General features: G+C 43.4%; 3 protein-coding genes across 3 annotated transcripts; 2 read left to right on the forward strand and 1 right to left on the reverse strand.

Annotated features, from left to right (window-relative positions):
- Nucleotides 1-516: 516 nt before the first annotated feature.
- LOC126673524 (uncharacterized) lies at nucleotides 517-1,539 on the forward strand. The gene has a single exon (XM_050367700.1). It carries the CDS (start codon nucleotides 517-519, stop codon nucleotides 1,537-1,539), a length of 1,023 nt encoding a protein of 340 aa, XP_050223657.1.
- Nucleotides 1,540-11,338: 9,799 nt separating this feature from the next.
- On the reverse strand, nucleotides 11,339-12,354 carry LOC126663858 (uncharacterized). Its single transcript, XM_050356454.2, has 2 exons — nucleotides 12,228-12,354; nucleotides 11,339-12,148 (listed from the first exon to the last, which is right to left on the reverse strand). The coding sequence occupies exons 1-2, from the start codon at nucleotides 12,339-12,341 to the stop codon at nucleotides 11,492-11,494; spliced, it is 771 nt and encodes a 256-aa protein (XP_050212411.2). The 5' UTR covers nucleotides 12,342-12,354; the 3' UTR covers nucleotides 11,339-11,491.
- A 3,715-nt stretch (nucleotides 12,355-16,069) lies between these two features.
- LOC126665595 (lysine histidine transporter-like 8) lies at nucleotides 16,070-19,306 on the forward strand. The gene is made up of 5 exons (XM_050358429.2): nucleotides 16,070-16,721; nucleotides 17,529-17,662; nucleotides 17,858-18,285; nucleotides 18,380-18,511; nucleotides 18,608-19,306. Exons 1-5 carry the CDS (start codon nucleotides 16,339-16,341, stop codon nucleotides 19,094-19,096), a joined length of 1,566 nt encoding a protein of 521 aa, XP_050214386.1. The 5' UTR covers nucleotides 16,070-16,338; the 3' UTR covers nucleotides 19,097-19,306.
- The last annotated feature ends 126 nt before the right edge of the window (nucleotides 19,307-19,432 follow it).

The raw sequence follows: 19,432 nt of genomic DNA on the forward strand, positions 1-19,432 counted from the left end.
TTAATCATAAAAAAATCTCAGCAAAAGGAAGAAATCAGATGATATAGACTTATACAAGACGTGGCTTAAATAGTTAAGTCTATTATTAAGAGAAGTTAGTTACAAAAGTGGTTATTAAGTTAGTTAGCTTTCTGTTAATGAATCTGTTAAAGTCTGTTAGTAAGTTACTGTTAAAAGTAACAGAAATCAAAAGTGTATAGCTGTAATTATGAATCTATATATATCGTAAACATTTGTAATTATTTTTCACTTAATGAGAATTTCATTTTCTTTCAGAATCTATTATGGTATCAAAGCAATTTCTCTGAAATTTTCTAAGCAATCAAGCAATTTGCAGAATTCATAATCTTTTCTTTACTTAACAATTACTTCAAATCAAAGCAAAGCAAGTCTTAAATCTTCCACAACAAAATTGAATTTATTCCAGATTTTATTATCTCTTTTTCTTGACTTTTGGTTAGTTTGTCCTTGATCTTTTTAAGTTTTTTGTGTTCTTGAATCATATGTGATCAAAATATGAGTTTTGATCTTCCTTCAAGTCCTTTTTATTTGCATTCAAATGAGAATCCATCTATGATTCTTATTTCTTCATTACTAAATGGTCCAAATTTCCATTCTTGGTACAGATCAATGAGAATGAGTTTATTGATTAAGAATAAATTGAAATTTGTAGATGGTAGTATCCCTGTTCCATCAAAGAATGATCAGATATACCCAGTTTGGGAGCGTTGTAATACTATGATTTTATCATGGATTATACATTCTTTATCACCTTCAATTGCTCAAAGCATTTTTTGGATTGAAAATGCTTTAGATGTCTGGACAGATTTAGCAAACAGGTTTTCTCAAACTGATACTCTAAGGATGTCAGATTTGCAAGATGAAATTTATGGTTTTAAACAAAATAATATGTCAGTGAATAATTATTTTACTCAGTTAAAAATCTTATGGGATGAATATCTCAATTTGAGACCAATTCCAGTTTGTTCTTGTAACCCTCAGTGTCATTGTGATGCATTAAAGAAAGTAAAAGATTTTCAAGAAAGAAATTATGCAATGAGGTTTCTGAAAGGTCTTAATGAAAATTTTTCAGTTATTAAAACTCAAGTATTGATGATGGATCCTTTACCTAAAATTAATAGAGTTTTTTCACTTGCTGCACAACATGAAAGACAGATTGCTTTTAATGTTGGTTCTTTACAAATTCTTGAACCTTCTGTGTTTACAGCACAATCAAATTCTTCTTTTCAAAGAAATAATTCACCTTATAGACCACCTAATTCAAACTTCAATTTTTACAAACCACCTGTCACAAATCTTAATACTGGATCCAATTTTCGTCCTCAGGGGGGACAAAAGAGGTTTTATTCCTTGCCTAATAATGGAAAGCCTATGTGCAGTTTTTGTGGTATGCCAGGTTATTCTGTGGATATCTGCGATAGGAAACATGGGTTTCCACCTGGATACAAGTCAAGATACAGACCACAGTCCTTTGTTAATCAAGTAGGAGAGGTTCAACCTCAGCCTATCAATTCTTGAAGATCAAGCTAATGCCTTAATTATGAAGAAATCTCAGCAAAGGAAGAAAACAGATGATACAGACTTATACAACACGTGGCTTAAATAGTTAAGTCTGTTACTAAGAGAAGTTAGTTACAAAAGTGGTTATTAAGTTAGTTAGCTTTCTGTTAATGAATCTGATAAAGTCTGTTAGTAAGTTATTGTTAAAAGTAACAGAAATCAAAAGTGTATAACTGTAATTATGAAGCTATATATATATTGTAAACATTTGTAATTATCTTTCACTTAATGAGAATTTGATTTTCTTTCAAAATCTATTACTCCCTCCATCCCGTTTAAAAAGGGACATATCCCATTTTTAATTGTCCCATCTAAGAAGGTCATATCGTGTTTTCTGTGCCAATTTATATTGAACTTCCACTTTTATCCCTTTAGTTATTTCAATATGCATTAAATGCAACTCAATTTACAATACATTTATTTTATTATTAGGAGAAACTATACTAATTAATAAGGGTAGACATGACAAAATAAAATATTATCTTATTTTATTAATCTTTGTGCAAAACTCACTTGTCCCTTCTTAAACGGGACGGTGGGAGTAGTTTAGTTTAAAAAGTCCCAAATTGATTTTGGATGTCTTAAACTATAGATTTATTTTCATTTTTTATAAATAATTAAATAAATAAACAGCTATAGTACGAATTAAAGATACTCAACTAAATTAAATGAGTGATCATTTTGATAATAATATTTGTTATTCCCTCCGTCCCAATAGAGTTGTCCACTTTGAGAAATTTTTTTGTTCCAAAATACTTGTCCACTTTCAAAAAGTAACTAACTTTTACACTCAATATTTCTATATTACCCCTATTTAAAATCCACTAATGAGTAAATTGAAAGTAAATTGCAAGTGGACCCTATATTAAATAGGGGTATGACAAGAAAAGTAAAGAGAATTTTACAAAACCCATAAACAATAATTGCTTTTCTTAAACTGTGTGATAAAGGCAAAATGGACAACTCTATTGGGACGGAGGGAGTATTAATCTTGAATTAAATATTTGGAAGGGCAAAGATCTTCCAAATCTTTAAAACACAACATGAGTTTAAGTGTCCCAGCATTAGGTGTTGGTGTGTAATAAAGGTAAACTAAAAGAAACCTTAAACAAGGAAAAATATGCAGAATGTTGGGGTTTTCAGATTTGAATTAAAGTGGCAGCAGCTGGAGTCAACTTTCGGCGGAGAAACGACTATCATTCTTGCGTTTTAATGAATACGTGAATTTGATGAATATGAGATGATATGATGGTTAAATACAACAACGCCTGCATTATGAAATGATTAAAGATTAAACCAAACTCCTACATTTTCATAAATCAAATTTTGACATTGCACGCCTAAATAATGTGCTTGACATTTTACGGCACGTGATGGTGTCGGTAAAACCTGCAAATTTTTCTCTAACTTTGCGCAATTTTGTATTTGACCTCCTTTTTTCAAAGTTAACCGTTCAGAAATCGACGACGGAGTGATCCTTTTGCTCTCTGTCGTTCGTCTGCCATAAACTGTCACCGCTATCCTTCCCCAGCCCACTAACCTAAAAGGAAATGGGAGCACTCGTGGTTTGAAGGCAACGCGCCGATCACTGCATGGCATTTTCACTTTCTTGTAAAAGATGAGCGGAAATTCCGGAATATGACCCATAGGACCTCTGACCCGACACGAAAAATGATAACCCGTCCACCCAAAACTTGAAGCAAATGATTGATGTTAACTTTGACCTAGCTGCTTTACCCATACCATACGTACTTCACTACCATCTCCATTGGGGCTTAATAAAAACCCTCTAGAAATTATTCTAATAAGTAGTTTATTAATGGTTTTAAATTAAAATTATATACTAATATGAATTTATTAAAATGGATAAGAACTTTAGAAAAAAAGAAAAAAAAATGGATAACTTATTGGAACATAAAGAGTACTTAATTATTGATAACGTAGCACATCTAGTAGGGGCGAAGCAACCTCGCCAGGAACGAACATCGCTAAGTCAAGCATTTCACCGACCTGGTAACAATTCCCGACCTTCTTGAAATCAGAGAACGCATGACTTGGGGGGTCACCGGATCGATGGGAATTCAAACATCATCCGAGACGATCATGCCTGATAAGGTCGGACCAAGAATCTTACCCGAGCTCTGAGCCCGAATAACCGGACCATCTGGTCCGAGCTCTGAGCTGCTCCCAGATACGGAAATCATGATAACTTGACTCCCAAGTTATCCGGGCTCCGAGGTCCTGTCCAAAGAGTGCTCGCTCGTGTACCAGATCCGGGGACCACAGAAGATCTTCTGACAGGTACGTGAGGAATGTTCCCTCTGACACACCTAACAACCCGTGCCTCCCGCAAGGATATTCCACCACGTCAGCATAACTGATTTCTGGGACCACTGGGCTCACAGCCTGCCAGCAAGGCAGGTTTGTCCTTAAACCCTAACTATAAATAGAGGGTTTAAGGACAAACCCTAGGTAATTCTCTTTTTCTCAACTGAAAACTCACTCTTTTCTCTTCTTCTTCTTCCTCTACTTCAATACCTTACTTGAGCGTCGGAGCGAACGTCCGGTGACCCCCACCGGAGTTCCTTCTGACCTCTGTTTGCTTGTGGTGTGCAGGTCACTACAGCTCGGATCTATTTTGGTGATTCATCACTTGGCGCCGTCTGTGGGAAACGTTTTGTATTCCCTTGTTCTACTCTGGTTCTCTTGACGTTGCTGATCAGATCTTGACAAGAAACAATGGCTGATGATCCTGTTTTGGACAGGGTAGATCCTCTGGGAACTACGGTTGCCGACGCTAACTTGGTTGGTGGAGTCTCTGCTAGTGGTCGGACCTCTGTGATCACTGGCTTAACTCCTCCGGCGAATGCTCAGGTGGGAGGATCCAGGGCTTCCGGCAGTGGAGCTGGATTTGTGCCTTTATATGGGTTGGAAAACTATCCAAGGGCGAACCCTTTTGCTTCAGATCCAAGTCACACCCACTTATCAACCCCAGGAACCACCGTGCCTCAGAGTTTCCTCCACAATACCTTGTCTCCCACTCAACTCAACTTCCCGGTAGACGCTACACTGGTGGCTACGGGAACGGGAACAACTTCTGGGCAGGATATACCTCCGGCGGTCTTACAAGCTCAAGAATATTTAGAATACATGGCTCGCCAGCTGCACCAGGCGCAGCAGATGCACTTTGCAGTCATGTCCCAGTATTACCCAAGTTACAATCCCTCGGCCACCCCTGTGGCCCCGCCGCCCCGAGCTGCTGAGTTTCAGGATGGTCGTCTTCCGAGAGAAGAAGGTCGGAGCGACCACCCACGACCCAGACCTAGGGGTCCTACAGAGCACCAAGCACCCAGAGGCGAAGATCATCGTGACACTAATCTGCCGAGAGACGAAGGTCGGCACGATCGCCCTTTTCCGAGAGATGAAGGTCGGAATGATCCTCCTCCTCCTCGAAGGGAGGGGGTGCAAGACGAGAATCTACCACCGGGGACACAGCGCGGAGACGCTGGTTTGGGGAGGGGAGACCCAGACCCGGAGGCAGATCCTCTGCGGACCGCGAGAGCAGGAGTTCCACCGGTCAGGAGAAACGGGGCCGAAAGTGTTCACAGCTCGGGGGCAGCATCTCAGCATCAGAAAACTTTGCATGACGAAGTTACTCGTCTAGTCCAGGCCGAGCTGGACAGGCATAAAGGGCACAAGGCAGAATCTCGACCTTTTACTACCTGTGGCATTGCTAGCCCTTTGTCAAAGGCTATATGGGATGACCCATTTCCAGATAAGTTTAAATATCCGCCCATTGACAGATATAACGGTAAATCCGACCCGATGACTCATTTAAGTTGTTTTCAGGTTGCCATGGGAGTTCAAAGTGTCTCGGACGCAACAGTGTGCAAAGTGTTCCCCTCGACGTTGAGCGATGCGGCGCAAAAGTGGTACCAGAACCTCAAGGAAGGCTCTATTACTAGTTTCAGGGAGCTTGCTATGGCTTTCAAAACTCATTTTGCCCCGAGCATCGAACGAAAGAAAAGATCCAGTGATTTGAAGAAGTGTTTTCAAAAACCGGGAGAAAGTTTAAAAGCTTATATTGCTCGGTTCAATGCCGAGGCAATCATGATAGAAGATTTGAACGATGATACCGCCATCGATGCTATGAAAGATAACACCAGCATGCAAGTCTTCCGAGACAGCCTGATCACCAACCCGGTTGACACTTACACCGAGTTGATGGACAGGGCTTGGAATTATATCAATCTTGACGAGGAAAGGCAGAGGAAGTCTTACGGGACGGCTAGCCCGGTTCCCAGCAAAACGCAGAATACTCAGGGATCTAACCGTAACCAAGATCGGTACCGACCTCTGAACGAGACTTCGGGGTACAGAGGTAACAAACCATTCAATGCTCAGACCAGTCCGCCGAGTACGGGGCCTGGTACTAAGCCAAGTTTCAGTATTGGAGGAGGAACGGAAGGATATGTAGACCGAGCAGGAGTGCCGAGACAGTATGTACCACTCAATACTCCGAGGGAACAAATTCTATCCTGGATCAAGCACAACAACGAAGAGATTCGTTACCCGCCGAGGCTAGTGAAAGATGGAGACCGATCCAAGTTCTGTGATTTTCATGATGGTTATGGCCATGAAACAGAGGAGTGCGGACGTTTGCGGAGTGAAATAGACAAGTTGGTCTGTCAGGGGCGATTACAACATTTTGTTGTGGCCAAGGAGGGCCAAGACCGAGGAAATACGAGGGTCAACTCGGTCAGGTCGGAGCCCGGGGGGAGTAGGGAGGCCCAATCCCCATCAAAGAAAACACAAGTCACGGGGGTAATTAACACAATCTCGGGAGGAACCTCAGAGTCCGAATATGGTCGCAAGCGCAGAAAGAAAAAGCAAAAGATGGTCATGTCAGTATCTACCGGGACGCCATGGCCTAACATTGTTTTCGGGCCAGAGGATGCGAAAGGAGTAGATTTTCCTCATGAAGACGCTTTGATTGTATCCGCCATCATTGGATCGAAATGGGTAAAACGATTGTTGGTAGACGATGGAAGCTCGGTTAACTTGTTGACTCTGTCAGTCTTTTTGACGATGGGAGGATCCAAGACTGACCTCAAGCCTGTGAACATTCCTCTCCTGGGGCTGGGGGGAGCTCCGGTTACCCCAGAAGGCATGGTCGAGCTGGATCTAGAGCTCGGCATCGAAATACCTCAGGAGGACGGAACAGAGGGAATCCTGGCGGAACCAACACGGAAGGTACGTTCACTGTTCATGATAGTTGACATGCCTCTTGCTTATAATGGTATTCTTGGTAGACCTATGTTGTATAGCACAGGTGCAGTGACTAGCATTCGTTACTTGATGATGAAAATCCCAGTGGAAAACGAGGTCATAACTATCAGGGGAAACCAAACCCTATCTAGGCAATGTTACATGGCCACTATGGGCAGCACGGTGGAAACGATGAACATCGATACACCCGAGCTGCTCATCAGAGAGAAAAAAGCTCAGAAACCCCGAGAAAACTTAGAAACGATTGAACTTACAGAGGGATCCGAGATGTATGTAAAGCTGGGGGTAGACTGGCCAGACGAGCATCGGGAAGCTATCATAGCTCGGATAAAACAGTATGTGGAAGAGTTTACCAACAAGCCAGAGGATATTGGGGGGGTAGACCCTAAGATCATCTCGCACAAGTTAAACGTGGATGCGAAATGCAAGCCTGTCAAGCAAAAGAAAAGAACTTTCTCTCTAGAGAAACAGATTGCTATCCGAGACGAAGTGGAGAAGCTCTTGAAAGCCGGGTTCATCAGGAAAGTAGACTACCCTGAATGGCTGGCTAATGTAGTCTTGATCAAGAAGTCCAACGGTAGATGGAGGCTTTGTATAGATTTCACTGATCTAAACAATGCCTGCCCAAAGGACAGTTTTCCTCTGCCCAACATTGACCAACTGGTGGACGCGACGTGCGGATTTGCGGTCTATGCATTCTTAGATGCTTCTCAGGGATATCACCAGATCCCGATGAGTAAAGATGACGAAGAAAAAACAGCTTTCACAACGGATCTGGGGACCTATTGCTACAAGAAGATGCCTTTTGGTTTGAAAAATGCTGGGGCAACCTATCAAAGACTCATGAATCATGTTTTTAAAGATCAACTGGGCAAAAATGTCGAGGTTTATGTGGATGACATAGTCGTGAAATCTAAAGGGATCGAGGAACACGCAGGGGACCTGGCAGAAACTTTTGAAAAGCTGAAGGGTTTTAACCTCAAGCTGAATCCAGAAAAGTGTGTTTTCGCAGTCCGCTCTGGGAAATTTCTAGGGCACCTCATCTCGGAGAAGGGCATCGAGGCCAATCCGGAAAAAATCGAGGCAGTAATGAGCATGAAAGCACCCAGCTCGGTGAAGGAGGTACAAAAGTTGAACGGAAGAGTAACGGCATTGGGCAGATTCATGAGTTGCTCGGCCAAACGATGTTTGCCATTTTTCAAAATCCTGAAGAATACAAAGAATTTCAAGTGGACAGAGGAGTGTAACGTAGCTTTTGAAGAGCTGAAGGTTTACCTCAGCACACCCCCGGTGTTGGGTAGACCTGAGCCTGGGGAAATCTTATACTTGTATCTCTCGGTGAATGACGAGACAGCAGCGGCAGTCCTGGTGAAGGAGGATAAGGGTCTGCAAACCCCGGTTTATTATCTCAGCAGGGTCTTGAAAGGCCCGGAGGTCAGATACCCAAAAATTGAGAAATTTGCTTTGGCATTGAAGGTGGCGGCGGAAAAACTAAGGAGATATTTCGAGGCTCACATCATTGTAGTACGTACGAACCAACCTCTGAGAAAGGCGCTGCAGAGGCCAGAGATGTCGGGACGGCTAGTTAGCTGGTCGGTCCAGCTGGGAGGATATGACATCCGGTACGAACCAAGACCGGCTCTGAAAGCACAAGTACTGGCAGATTTCATAGCTGAGACCACTGCAAGCGACCAACCTGAAGAACCTGACGAACAACTCATACGGTGGGTCTTAGAAGTCGACGGGGCATCAAATCTGGATGGATCGGGGGCAGGCGTAGTCTTGAAAGGCCCTCACGGAGTCACACTCCGAAGCTCGGTAAAATTTGATTTCCCGGCATCCAACAATGCTGCGGAATATGAGGCTCTGTTGATCGGATTGAGAATGGTAAACGTGGTCAAAGCTGAGCACGTAACGATACGGAGTGATTCTCAGTTAGTCGTTTGTCAAACCCTGGGTACTTTTGAAGCTCGGGATTCGGAAATGAGGAGATACGTGGACAGAGTCAAGTTCTTCTTGAACAAGATTCAGGAGCTCGGAGGAAAATGGGTAATAGAGCAAGTTCCTCGTTTGGAAAATCAAGAGGCCGATGTATTGGCCAAAGCAGCAACAGTGAACGAAAAGATACCAGGAGTCCATTTCTCTGTTCAAAAGCATTCCAGTATCGACAACTATGAAACCATTTTTCTAACTCAGCCTTTGGAAAATTGGATGCAAGGTATAGCCCACTACCTGATGGATGGAACTCTGCCAGAAAATAGAGATAAAGCCTACAAAATCTTGCGACAAGCTCCGTACTACGCGTTCCTCGACGGAGTCTTGTACAGAAAGTCATTCACCCACCCGTGGTCGAGATGCTTGACAGCTGAGGAAGGAGAGTATGTGTTGAGAGAGATACATGAGGGTATTTGCGGGGCACACATAGCTCCTCGCATGTTGGCCAAGAAAGCAGTGTTGCAGGGCTACTACTGGCCCCTGATGGTTAAGCAAGCAGAGGAGATAGTAAAGAGGTGTGAAAACTGCCAGAGACACCAGAATATCCGACATGCTCCTACTACAGAACAGTGTCCTATTACAAGTCCTTGGCCATTTGCAACGTGGGGAATTGACATCCTGGGGCCTTTCACGCCAACCACGGGGCAGAAAAAGTTCTTGATAGTGGCAGTAGATCACTTTACTAAGTGGCTCGAGGTAGAGGCAGTGAGCACCATCACGGAAGCTCGGATTCGGGATTTCTTCTGGAGACAAATTGTGTGTCGTTTCGGTATACCCAGAGCGTTGGTAACTGATAACGGAAAGCAGTTCAACTGCCGAGCCTTCAAGGAATTTTGCAACGACTTGCACATTGACCTGCGCTTCACGTCAGTAGTTCACCCGCAGAGCAATGGGATGACCGAGGTGACCAACCGGACGATCCTAAAAGGGCTCAAGGCCAGGCTAGGGGAGTTCGATAGACAGTGGCTGGAAGAGCTACCGAAGGTCGTTTGGGCTTACAGAACCACGCCAAGGGCAGGCACAGGAGACACCCCGTTTTCTCTAACATATGGGTGCGAGGCCATGATACCGGTGGAAATCGGGATGCCCACTCTAAGGGTCCAGTTCTTCGATGAAGCAAAGAACGAGGAAGAACAGAAATTATGCTTAGACCTCCTGGAAGAGCGAAGAGAACAGGCAGCGCTAAGAATCGAAGCATACAAGCAAAGAATGGCTAAGTATCATAACAAGAGAGTTAAACCCTTGAGTTTCCAAGTCGGCGATCTGGTCCTACGACGGGCAGACATTGCTAAGGGAAATGCTGGAGTAGGAAAGCTCGAACCTAACTGGGAAGGCCCCTATCGAGTCACGGAGGTCGGACGAGCAGGAGCTTATAAAATAGCACACCTGTCGGGCAGGGTGCTCCCGAGAACTTGGAACTCCCAGGTTCTTCGGAAATACTATCAGTAGTTACTTGTTTTCATTTTCGAGGTACCTAGGGGTTTTTTCACTTATGTTTGAGTTAGGCTTTTGTAAAACTCAAACATAAGTTTTTCCCCCTCAATGAATAAAAAAGATTAAAAAGAATTCATGTCTTTCTCAAAACCCGAGCACTTTACTCGGTAAAAAATCCACGGGCTATGTGCCATCTACGGGCTATGTGCCACCAGCGGGCTATGTGCCATCCACGGGCTATGTGCCATCTACGGGCTATGCGCCACCAGCGGGCTATGTGCCATCTACGGGCTATGTGCCACCAGCGGGCTATGTGCCATCTACGGGCTATGTGCCATCCACGGGCTATGTGCCATCTACGGGCTATGCGCCACCAGCGGGCTATGTGCCATCTACGGGCTATGTGCCACCAGCGGGCTATGTGCCATCTACGGGCTATGTGCCACCAGCGGGCTATGTGCCATCTACGGGCTATGTGCCACCAGCGGGCTATGTGCCATCTACGGGCTATGTGCCACCAGCGGGCTATGTGCCATCCACGGGCTATGTGCCATCTACGGGCTATGTGCCACCAGCGGGCTATGTGCCATCTACGGGCTATGTGCCATACACGGGCTATGTGCCATCTACGGGCTTGGTGCCACCAACGGGCTGCATGTCGCCTGCGAGCTATGACAATCCCGGGACATCCGGAGATAACAAGTTATCCACGCCGAGCAACTTGATCAAGCTCGACCTATGAACAACTAAGAACCTACCCTAGCATTTTATATCCCAAGTCTAAGTCAAGAGCCCACGTATGAAAACAACATAGAAACTAGAAAATTTATACTACTAGAAGGAGCTCGGAAATTAAGCTAAGTTAGCCATGAAAAACTTCATTCAGAAAGATAACAGGCAAACCGGCAGGTAAAAAAACAAGATATATATACTAAGGCCAAAGTGACCCAACTTTGCAAAAATATTCAAAGCATAACAAAGGAGCTCGGAGCTCAACATTACAAAAACAATGGAAAAATTCATTCAGAAAAAACAAGTATACGAAAGGAAATATTCAAACCAGCAAAAAGAGCTCAAAGCTCAAACATCCCAAAAATTTACAAAGACAAGGAAAATTGTTCAAAACTATAAAACAAAAACTAAACGATGTTCAAAAATTACGAAAACAAAGCAAAATACAACTATGGTTATTTTAAACTGGGCCCTGATCTTGGTCGTCAGCCAGGTATTCATCGATGTCTGCTTGCACATCGTAATCTTCGGGCAGCTCTTTGGCCCGGCGATGTAATTCCACGGCATCCAACTTGAAACTTGACACATCGGTATCAGCCCCGAACCGACTTCTTACATACTCCCCAACCTGGATCTCCCCGACATACAGCATTCGTCGGAAGTCCTCGTACATATCCTCCTCCCGAGTAGCCGCTTGGGCAACCTTAGCCTCAGCATCCCTCGCCCGATTGTTGGCCTCCTCCAGTTTTTTCTTCTGGTCGTCCACAGTGTCCCGGAGACCTTTGCTTGCTAGCTCGTTCCGGCGGGTTATGTCGGCAAGCTGCTTGGAAAAGTCCTCCTTTTCAGCCACCTTCTCGGTCTCCAGACGACCAACATCCTTTCGCAGGGACTCCAAAACCCCCAAGTCCTCTGCCCGCCGGTCCTCGGATTCCTTCAAACGGTTTTCCAAGTTGGCCACCAAGGAAGCTCCTTCGGAGGCTCTGCTCTCTGCTTCGGCAGCTCGCTTCTCAACATCCCGGAGTTTAGCCCTCTCCGACAGCAGTAGATCCTTAGCCAGAAGGAGGTCCACCTCGCTTTTGTTGACGTTCTGGTCCGCCAGATAGGACATCTGAGCCGCCTGTCGTCAAAACAAAGCATGATTAAAAACAAACAAAATAAACAAACACTTAGAGAAGGTTAATTAAAACAAAGAATACCTGAAGGCAAAGAGAGGAGACCGCAGCCAGAAGATTCTCGGGCTTATACGTCTTGTAATGCGCCAGGTCTATGGGCAACGTGGTCACCCGGGCCACATCCCCTGCAATGGCCATCTCGGTCAGAGTTGGGCGAGCCCCGTCATTATGTCGGCTCACCCACTCGGCAAAACTTGTCCGAGTTATTGTCTGGGGACCGGGGGCGGTGGTGCTAGTGTCAGAGGAGATCTCCGGCAGATCCGGGATCTCACGTCTCGACCTGGGGGCACTCGGGCCACCTTCCCCAGGAGCTCTTCTCTCTGGGACCTCCTCAGCTTGCCGAGGCCCCACCACGGTCTCAGCTGAACCTAGGTCCACAAAGGGGATATCCCCAACGGGTTCCGCAGTGGGGGGAACCTCAATCCCTCCGGGCAGCTGCACCCGGAGCGGGACGACATGAATACCAGCTCCAGGGGCCTCCCGGTCCCCTGCAGTTCGCGGAGCAGAAGTCGCATCCGCAGCAGTCTGAGTAATGGGAGGGGGCGCCGGAGTGGCACCTCGGCTCGCCGGCCTTTTTCTCTTTTTCCCAGCCAACCTTGATGGGTCCAAAGTATTCACTGTGACAAAACAAAAACATCAGCTAGTCAGACACCAGCACAGGCAAGAAAACAGCAAGACAACGACATGCAAGCGTAAAAATAATAATAAAAAAAAAAAAAATGCACATGTAACAAGCCAAAAATAAACTGGTACCAGCAGGCCCCGAGCTTTTCCAAAATTCAAAAGCAACCTTCGGGCACAGCTCGTCGGCTTGAGCCTTCTCCCCAGTGGGATTAGCATCACGTAACTTCACCATGTCGACCACCTCTAATGGGGCCGGAGTATGGAACCACTTGTCCGGTTTATAGCATTTCAAAACCCAGGTAGTCACCATCCCTTGGAAGGCAGTAGGATGGGTGACCTGAAAAAAATCCTCCTTAAAGTCCCGCAGGGAGTCAGTGATCCCGGATATCAGCCCTCCCGGCACCTCTTTCCTCTCACCTCGGAAGCGGATATAGGCAAAATGATTCCTATCTTTCAAGGACAGCAGGTACAAGCAGCAGAAGAGCCGCATCGTGGCGTTCACCCCGGTCTGTTGACACAACTTCAGAAAACAGGAGTAATGACGAACTCCGTTGGGGTGGATCTGCGAAAGAGGCACCTCGAAATAGTTGCTCAATCGCTTGTAGTCTTCAGAAATCGGGAATCGTATACCCGATTGAAGATGCTCCAGGGTGAGCATAATGGCATTCTCGGGGGGAACGTCGTTTAGCCGATGTCCTTCCGGGACCAACGAAAGCCCGTACTCCTCCGGGATGTCAAACGCTGCACGAACCGCCGCTAGAAAGCCCGGGGTACACCGCGATGCTTTCAAATCTCGATCCTCAGGTTTCTCCCCAGCATCAGCAACAACTTTCTTCCCTTTCTTTTTCTGGGCGGGAGCTGGAGCCGATGTCCCTACTCCCTCCACCTCGGAAAAGTTTGCTCGGGCAGAACGGACGACATGGAATTCCGTAGATACCTCGTCGGTCCCCATGTCGTCATCATCGTAACCCCTTCCCTCTTCGCGTTCTGACAATTCACCCGACATACCTAGGCCAAGCAGAAACAATCTCGGATGAGACGAGTTTCCAAAAAAAAAAAAAAAAAAAAAAAAAAAAACAACAAATCATGAATCAACAGAAGCCTCCTAAGGGGTGAAATCATCAGAACGCCAAGAACACCACAATGAATTCCCAGATTTCGGGACATTCATTTCCAGATTTCAGGCACATAAAATCAAAATCACAACGAAAACACAGAATCTAGAGCATCTAAAACTCAAAAATACAGCGAAATCATGAAACAGAAACAAACATGGAATCAAACCAGAAGAACACAGAATCTACAAAACACATTATATCAAAAACCCTACGAACAGAGCATCTAACAAGCCAAGGTAAAAAGTTTATACACAAATGCCAATCTCAGAGAATAAACACATAGCAAAATAAAAATCACACAACAGGAGCAAAAGAACTAACACTAAATCTAGGAAAAGCAAAGAATACTCACTTGTGAAAAACGCAGCAAGATTCTGGAGAAGAACAAAAATAACTGGAAACGTCAAACGCGATCGACGACGAAGCTTTGAAATCTCAAGAACAGAGAAGCAAGGAACCCTTCACACAGCAAGCAGCAATGGAAACTCAAGGCAAGAGAAGAACAAACGGTTTATCTTCGAAGAACAGAGAGCGTTTGTTTTCAGAGGAAGATAAAAATCCAAAAGCTCAGAGAGAATGCAAAAAGTGCCTAAGTTTTTGAAAAACGAAATTTATACCTGAAAAGAGAGGGAAATTGAAAGGACACGCCTTTAATTCTTCTCTCTCTTCCCATTTAAAACGTCTCCTAGGAAACCGCACTAGCAATAACCGCTAGACACGTGGACGAAACGTGCACTGAAGCACAACCGCCATCTAGGAGACCCATCTCTAACAGCTGTCATGCTCACCAGCTCGAAAGGACAGGTCTTTTCACATCCCACCAGCTAATCCTTCTGACAAACGGCCCGGTGTCAGCATTGACCAATACTAGGGCAATCAAATCACCAGTCACGTAACTGAGACCTCGAAGGACACTACCATCTCGGACATAAATATCCGACGCACTGGGGGGGGACTAGTGATAACGTAGCACATCTAGTAGGGGCGAAGCAACCTCGCCAGGAACGAACATCGCTAAGTCAAGCATTTCACCGACCTGGTAACAATTCCCGACCTTCTTGAAATCAGAGAACGCATGACTTGGGGGGTCACCGGATCGATGGGAATTCAAACATCATCCGAGACGATCATGCCTGATAAGGTCGGACCAAGAATCTTACCCGAGCTCTGAGCCCGAATAACCGGACCATCTGGTCCGAGCTCTGAGCTGCTCCCAGATACGGAAATCATGATAACTTGACTCCCAAGTTATCCGGGCTCCGAGGTCCTGTCCAAAGAGTGCTCGCTCGTGTACCAGATCCGGGGACCACAGAAGATCTTCTGACAGGTACGTGAGGAATGTTCCCTCTGACACACCTAACAACCCGTGCCTCCCGCAAGGATATTCCACCACGTCAGCATAACTGATTTCTGGGACCACTGGGCTCACAGCCTGCCAGCAAGGCAGGTTTGTCCTTAAACCCTAACTATAAATAGAGGGTTTAAGGACAAACCCTAGGTAATTCTCTTTTTCTCAACTGAAAACTCACTCTTTTCTCTTCTTCTTCTTCCTCTACTTCAATACCTTACTTGAGCGTCGGAGCGAACGTCCGGTGACCCCCACCGGAGTTCCTTCTGACCTCTGTTTGCTTGTGGTGTGCAGGTCACTACAGCTCGGATCTATTTTGGTGATTCATCAATTATTATTAATATAATTTTTTTATTAAATCAGAATAAAGAAAGTATATATATTTATAAGTTAATATGTATTCTTTGTCTCATTTAATTAATAATATTTTTATAAACTATTTATACAAATTTAATAAATAAGTTCTATGTTTATTTTTATTCTCAGATTAGTTAAATTCATCATATTCTTTATAATTTTATAATAAAAGATATTAAAAGAGAAAAATTATTCTGTAAATAAAGATTATTAGAAAAACTAGTCTTAATCAATTGGAATAAAAAGAGTACTAATTTAATATTTATATATAAATATTAATCTAAATCTATATGAATAAAATAAATCTATTATCTATATAAATAATTAACATAGTATAATTTTATCTTTTACGGATCAAATCCAACCAAACCAAATGCAACCGTACATAAACCTAACCACTACTATAAGAACCCATGAATCAACATTGAAACAGTCAACTTCAGGGCTCAGTCTTTTTTATAGTTGTCTCAGCAGACACACATCACACCACCAACTCAGACAAACTCATGCAACCATTCTAAAATCAACGGTCCTGATCCTAAGTGGTGCAAACTTTCATGTCTGAACTGCTAACATAACACTACCACCAACCTCATTTCATTTTCCTCTTCTTCAGTTCCGCAGACACTGAGACAGACACTCTAAAAACTAATAAAGTCTGCACTCAAAGTAGAAACTTTCGAGATAAATGGAGGAAAGGCCAGAGACGGAGCTAATATCTATTCCGGCGACTCCACGTGCTTCCACGCCGGAGATTCTAACTCCCTCAGGTCAAAGATCGCCCAGACCGCCTTCTAAGGAAGCAAAATCGTCGAACGCATGGACTCCGACGTCGTTTATATCCCCGAGGTTTCTGAGTCCTATTGGGACGCCGATGAAGAGGGTATTGATTAACATGAAAGGGTATTTGGAGGAGATGGGTCATTTAACGAAGCTTAACCCACAAGATGCTTGGCTTCCTATTACCGAGTCTCGTAATGGAAATGCTCATTACGCTGCGTTTCATAATCTTAATGCTGGTGTAGGGTTTCAAGCCCTTGTTCTTCCTGTTGCCTTTGCTTTCCTTGGCTGGTAATTTTTCTTTCTTTCACAGTTCATTTAGATTTTCTATATACATTTTAGCCATCACTATATGCTACGCATTCATGAATTTGAATATGAATATGTACTGTAATGGCCTTCTGATAACGTTTCAAGTTTATGTTTCTCTTACTTAATCTGCATTTTTTTAATCTTAAGCTTGTTATTAAGTCCAATTACTACATCTCTTTTTGTGTAAGTTCAATCTTTGCTAAAGATAGTTACTTTTTAAAGAACGCGTAGAATGGTACCTGGTATTCAAGTTTAATCTAAAAGATAATTTGTAATTATGCACTGTTGTGGTGCTTGCATTTAATTGTACAGTCAACAGAATCTGACTTAAAGCATATGGGTAGTGGTCCTATACCTTATTTAGCCTTGTCAAAATTTATCAAAGATATGGTTTGAATAGAAAACAATTGAACCAAATCATTTCTTCTTTTTAACTTTTACTTGCAGAAGCTCAATTATTCTAGTGAAAGTGATGATGGCAAATGGGGACCTTTCATAATTCTGTTTTTCTGCTTTTGGCTTGATTCATACAAATACCTCATTTCTAATTGATTGCTGGCTGTTATTGGTTACTTGCATACCTTTTTTCTTTTCAATTATTTTTACTGCAATTCATGCTTCAGATAGCCATGCCTACAAACTGTTAAAACTCTTTTTTAATAAGTATTTCGATATATGAAATAATATTTTACGGACCCGGTTATGATTAATTTTAATTCAGTGTAAATGAAAATTGACCACTATGTTTAGAGGAAGTAAATTTGTCACCTTTTGTGATTTCTGCAGGAGTTGGGGCATATTGTCCTTGACCATAGCCTATTGCTGGCAACTTTATACTCTATGGATTCTTGTTCAGTTGCATGAAGCAGTTCCTGGAAAAAGATATAACAGATATGTGGAGCTTGCACAAGCTGCATTTGGTAAGCATACATTTTAACAGAAATTCTTTGGTAAACTGATTACGCAATGTACGATTGTGAATTCATTTATAGTGTGACACGTAGGGTAATGTATTAATATCTTCGATCAGCAGAGATCAATTCTTTGGTGAACTCAGTTCTAAATATAGTATTATGAATTCGTGGATGAGGAGTTCTCTTTTCTGTTGTTTGCAGGGGAAAGATTAGGCGTTTGGCTTGCTCTGTTTCCAACTGTTTATTTGTCAGCTGGAACTGCAACAGCTTTAATACTGATAGGAGGAGAAACCATGAAACTCTTCTTCCAGATAGTTTGTGGGCCTCTTTGTACATCGAATCCCCTAACGACCGTAGAATGGTACCTGGTATTCACCTCTCTATGCATTGTTCTATCGCAGCTTCCGAACCTTAATTCCATTGCGGGACTCTCGCTTATCGGTGCTATAACAGCAATAACTTATTCCACTATGGTGTGGGTGCTCTCTGTTAGTCAACAAAGGCCACCTTCAATCTCGTATCAACCTCTTTCCTTGCCTTCGTTTAACGCTTCCGTCTTTTCAGCTCTCAATGCGCTCGGCATTGTAGCCTTCACTTTCCGAGGCCATAATCTAGTGCTCGAGATTCAGGTACTTTGTAATTTACAATGAGTTAGTAGGAATTGCAGCATTTTCTGTATTGGATTGATACTTTAGTTTTGAAGTTGCATTCGGTGTTTTGCAGGCAACAATGCCATCGACGTTTAAGCACCCGGCTCATGTACCTATGTGGAAAGGAGCCAAAGTTTCGTACTTCTTCATTGCCATGTGCTTGTTCCCTATCGCCATAGGAGGCTTTTGGGCTTATGGAAATCTTGTAAAGCTCCTTACCACTGCTTATTGTCTTCTATTTTCGCAACACTCGAGTTTTCATTATTCGTTGACGTTGATGATGTTTATTTCTCGGCTTCAGATGCCTACAGGAGGAATTCTAAACGCTTTATACGGTTTCCACAGCCACGATATCCCTCGAGGACTTCTCGCAATGACATTTCTTCTAGTAGTGTTCAATTGCTTGAGCAGTTTCCAGATATATTCAATGCCTGTATTTGATAGCTTTGAAGCCGGTTACACAAGCCGAACCAACCGGCCATGCTCAATCTGGGTTCGGTCAGGATTTCGAGTGTTCTACGGATTTATATCATTCTTCATAGGCGTTGCACTTCCGTTCTTATCGAGTCTTGCTGGTTTATTGGGCGGACTGACCCTTCCGGTCACATTTGCTTATCCTTGCTTCATGTGGGTGCTCATTAAAAAACCTTGCAGGTACAGCTTCAATTGGTATTTCAACTGGATTTTGGGTTGGTTAGGTATTGCATTTAGCCTAGCCTTTTCCATTGGAGGTGTGTGGAGTATGGTGAACAGTGGACTTACGTTGAAATTCTTCAAGCCACCCAATTAGTAAGCATTGGAAGTTTTATGTTATAATCACATAGTATTAGATTGTATGTTGTATGTTTAATTGCAGTTATCTGCCTTTTCTTGGCATTGTCTTGGTGCAATATTGTACCGGTGCTGACAAAGAAATGTTTATGTTGGAGATGGTTATTGATATTTTAATTATCAGCTAATATGTATACATGGAAATGCCATGTTATAAATTGGAATATAATCGAGCCGAGTCAATTTTATGAAGAATTGAAAAGTTCAATTTCAAACTTGGCCAAATTAATTTGAATGAATTTTAGATATTTTACCAACTGACTGGAATCAATTATGCTTTTTTTTTCTTCATAAA

This window comes from Mercurialis annua, linkage group LG1-X (genome assembly GCF_937616625.2).
Source record: "Mercurialis annua linkage group LG1-X, ddMerAnnu1.2, whole genome shotgun sequence".
NCBI classification, from domain to species: domain Eukaryota; kingdom Viridiplantae; phylum Streptophyta; class Magnoliopsida; order Malpighiales; family Euphorbiaceae; genus Mercurialis; species Mercurialis annua.

What these genes read in the sequence shown, in the direction of transcription:
- LOC126673524 (XM_050367700.1), top strand. Translation starts at nt 517, where the DNA reads ATGAGTTTTGATCTTCCTTCAAGTCCTTTTTATTTGCATTCAAATGAG.
- LOC126663858 (XM_050356454.2), bottom strand. Translation starts at nt 12,341, where the DNA reads ATGGCCATTGCAGGGGATGTGGCCCGGGTGACCACGTTGCCCATAGAC. An exon ending in TCTCCTCTCTTTGCCTTCAG is followed by an intron (nt 12,149 to 12,227) that starts GTATTCTTTGTT and finishes TTTTGACGACAG; the next exon opens with GCGGCTCAGATGTCCTATCT.
- LOC126665595 (XM_050358429.2), top strand. Translation starts at nt 16,339, where the DNA reads ATGGAGGAAAGGCCAGAGACGGAGCTAATATCTATTCCGGCGACTCCA. An exon ending in GCCTTTGCTTTCCTTGGCTG is followed by an intron (nt 16,722 to 17,528) that starts GTAATTTTTCTT and finishes TGATTTCTGCAG; the next exon opens with GAGTTGGGGCATATTGTCCT. An exon ending in GCTTGCACAAGCTGCATTTG is followed by an intron (nt 17,663 to 17,857) that starts GTAAGCATACAT and finishes TGTTGTTTGCAG; the next exon opens with GGGAAAGATTAGGCGTTTGG.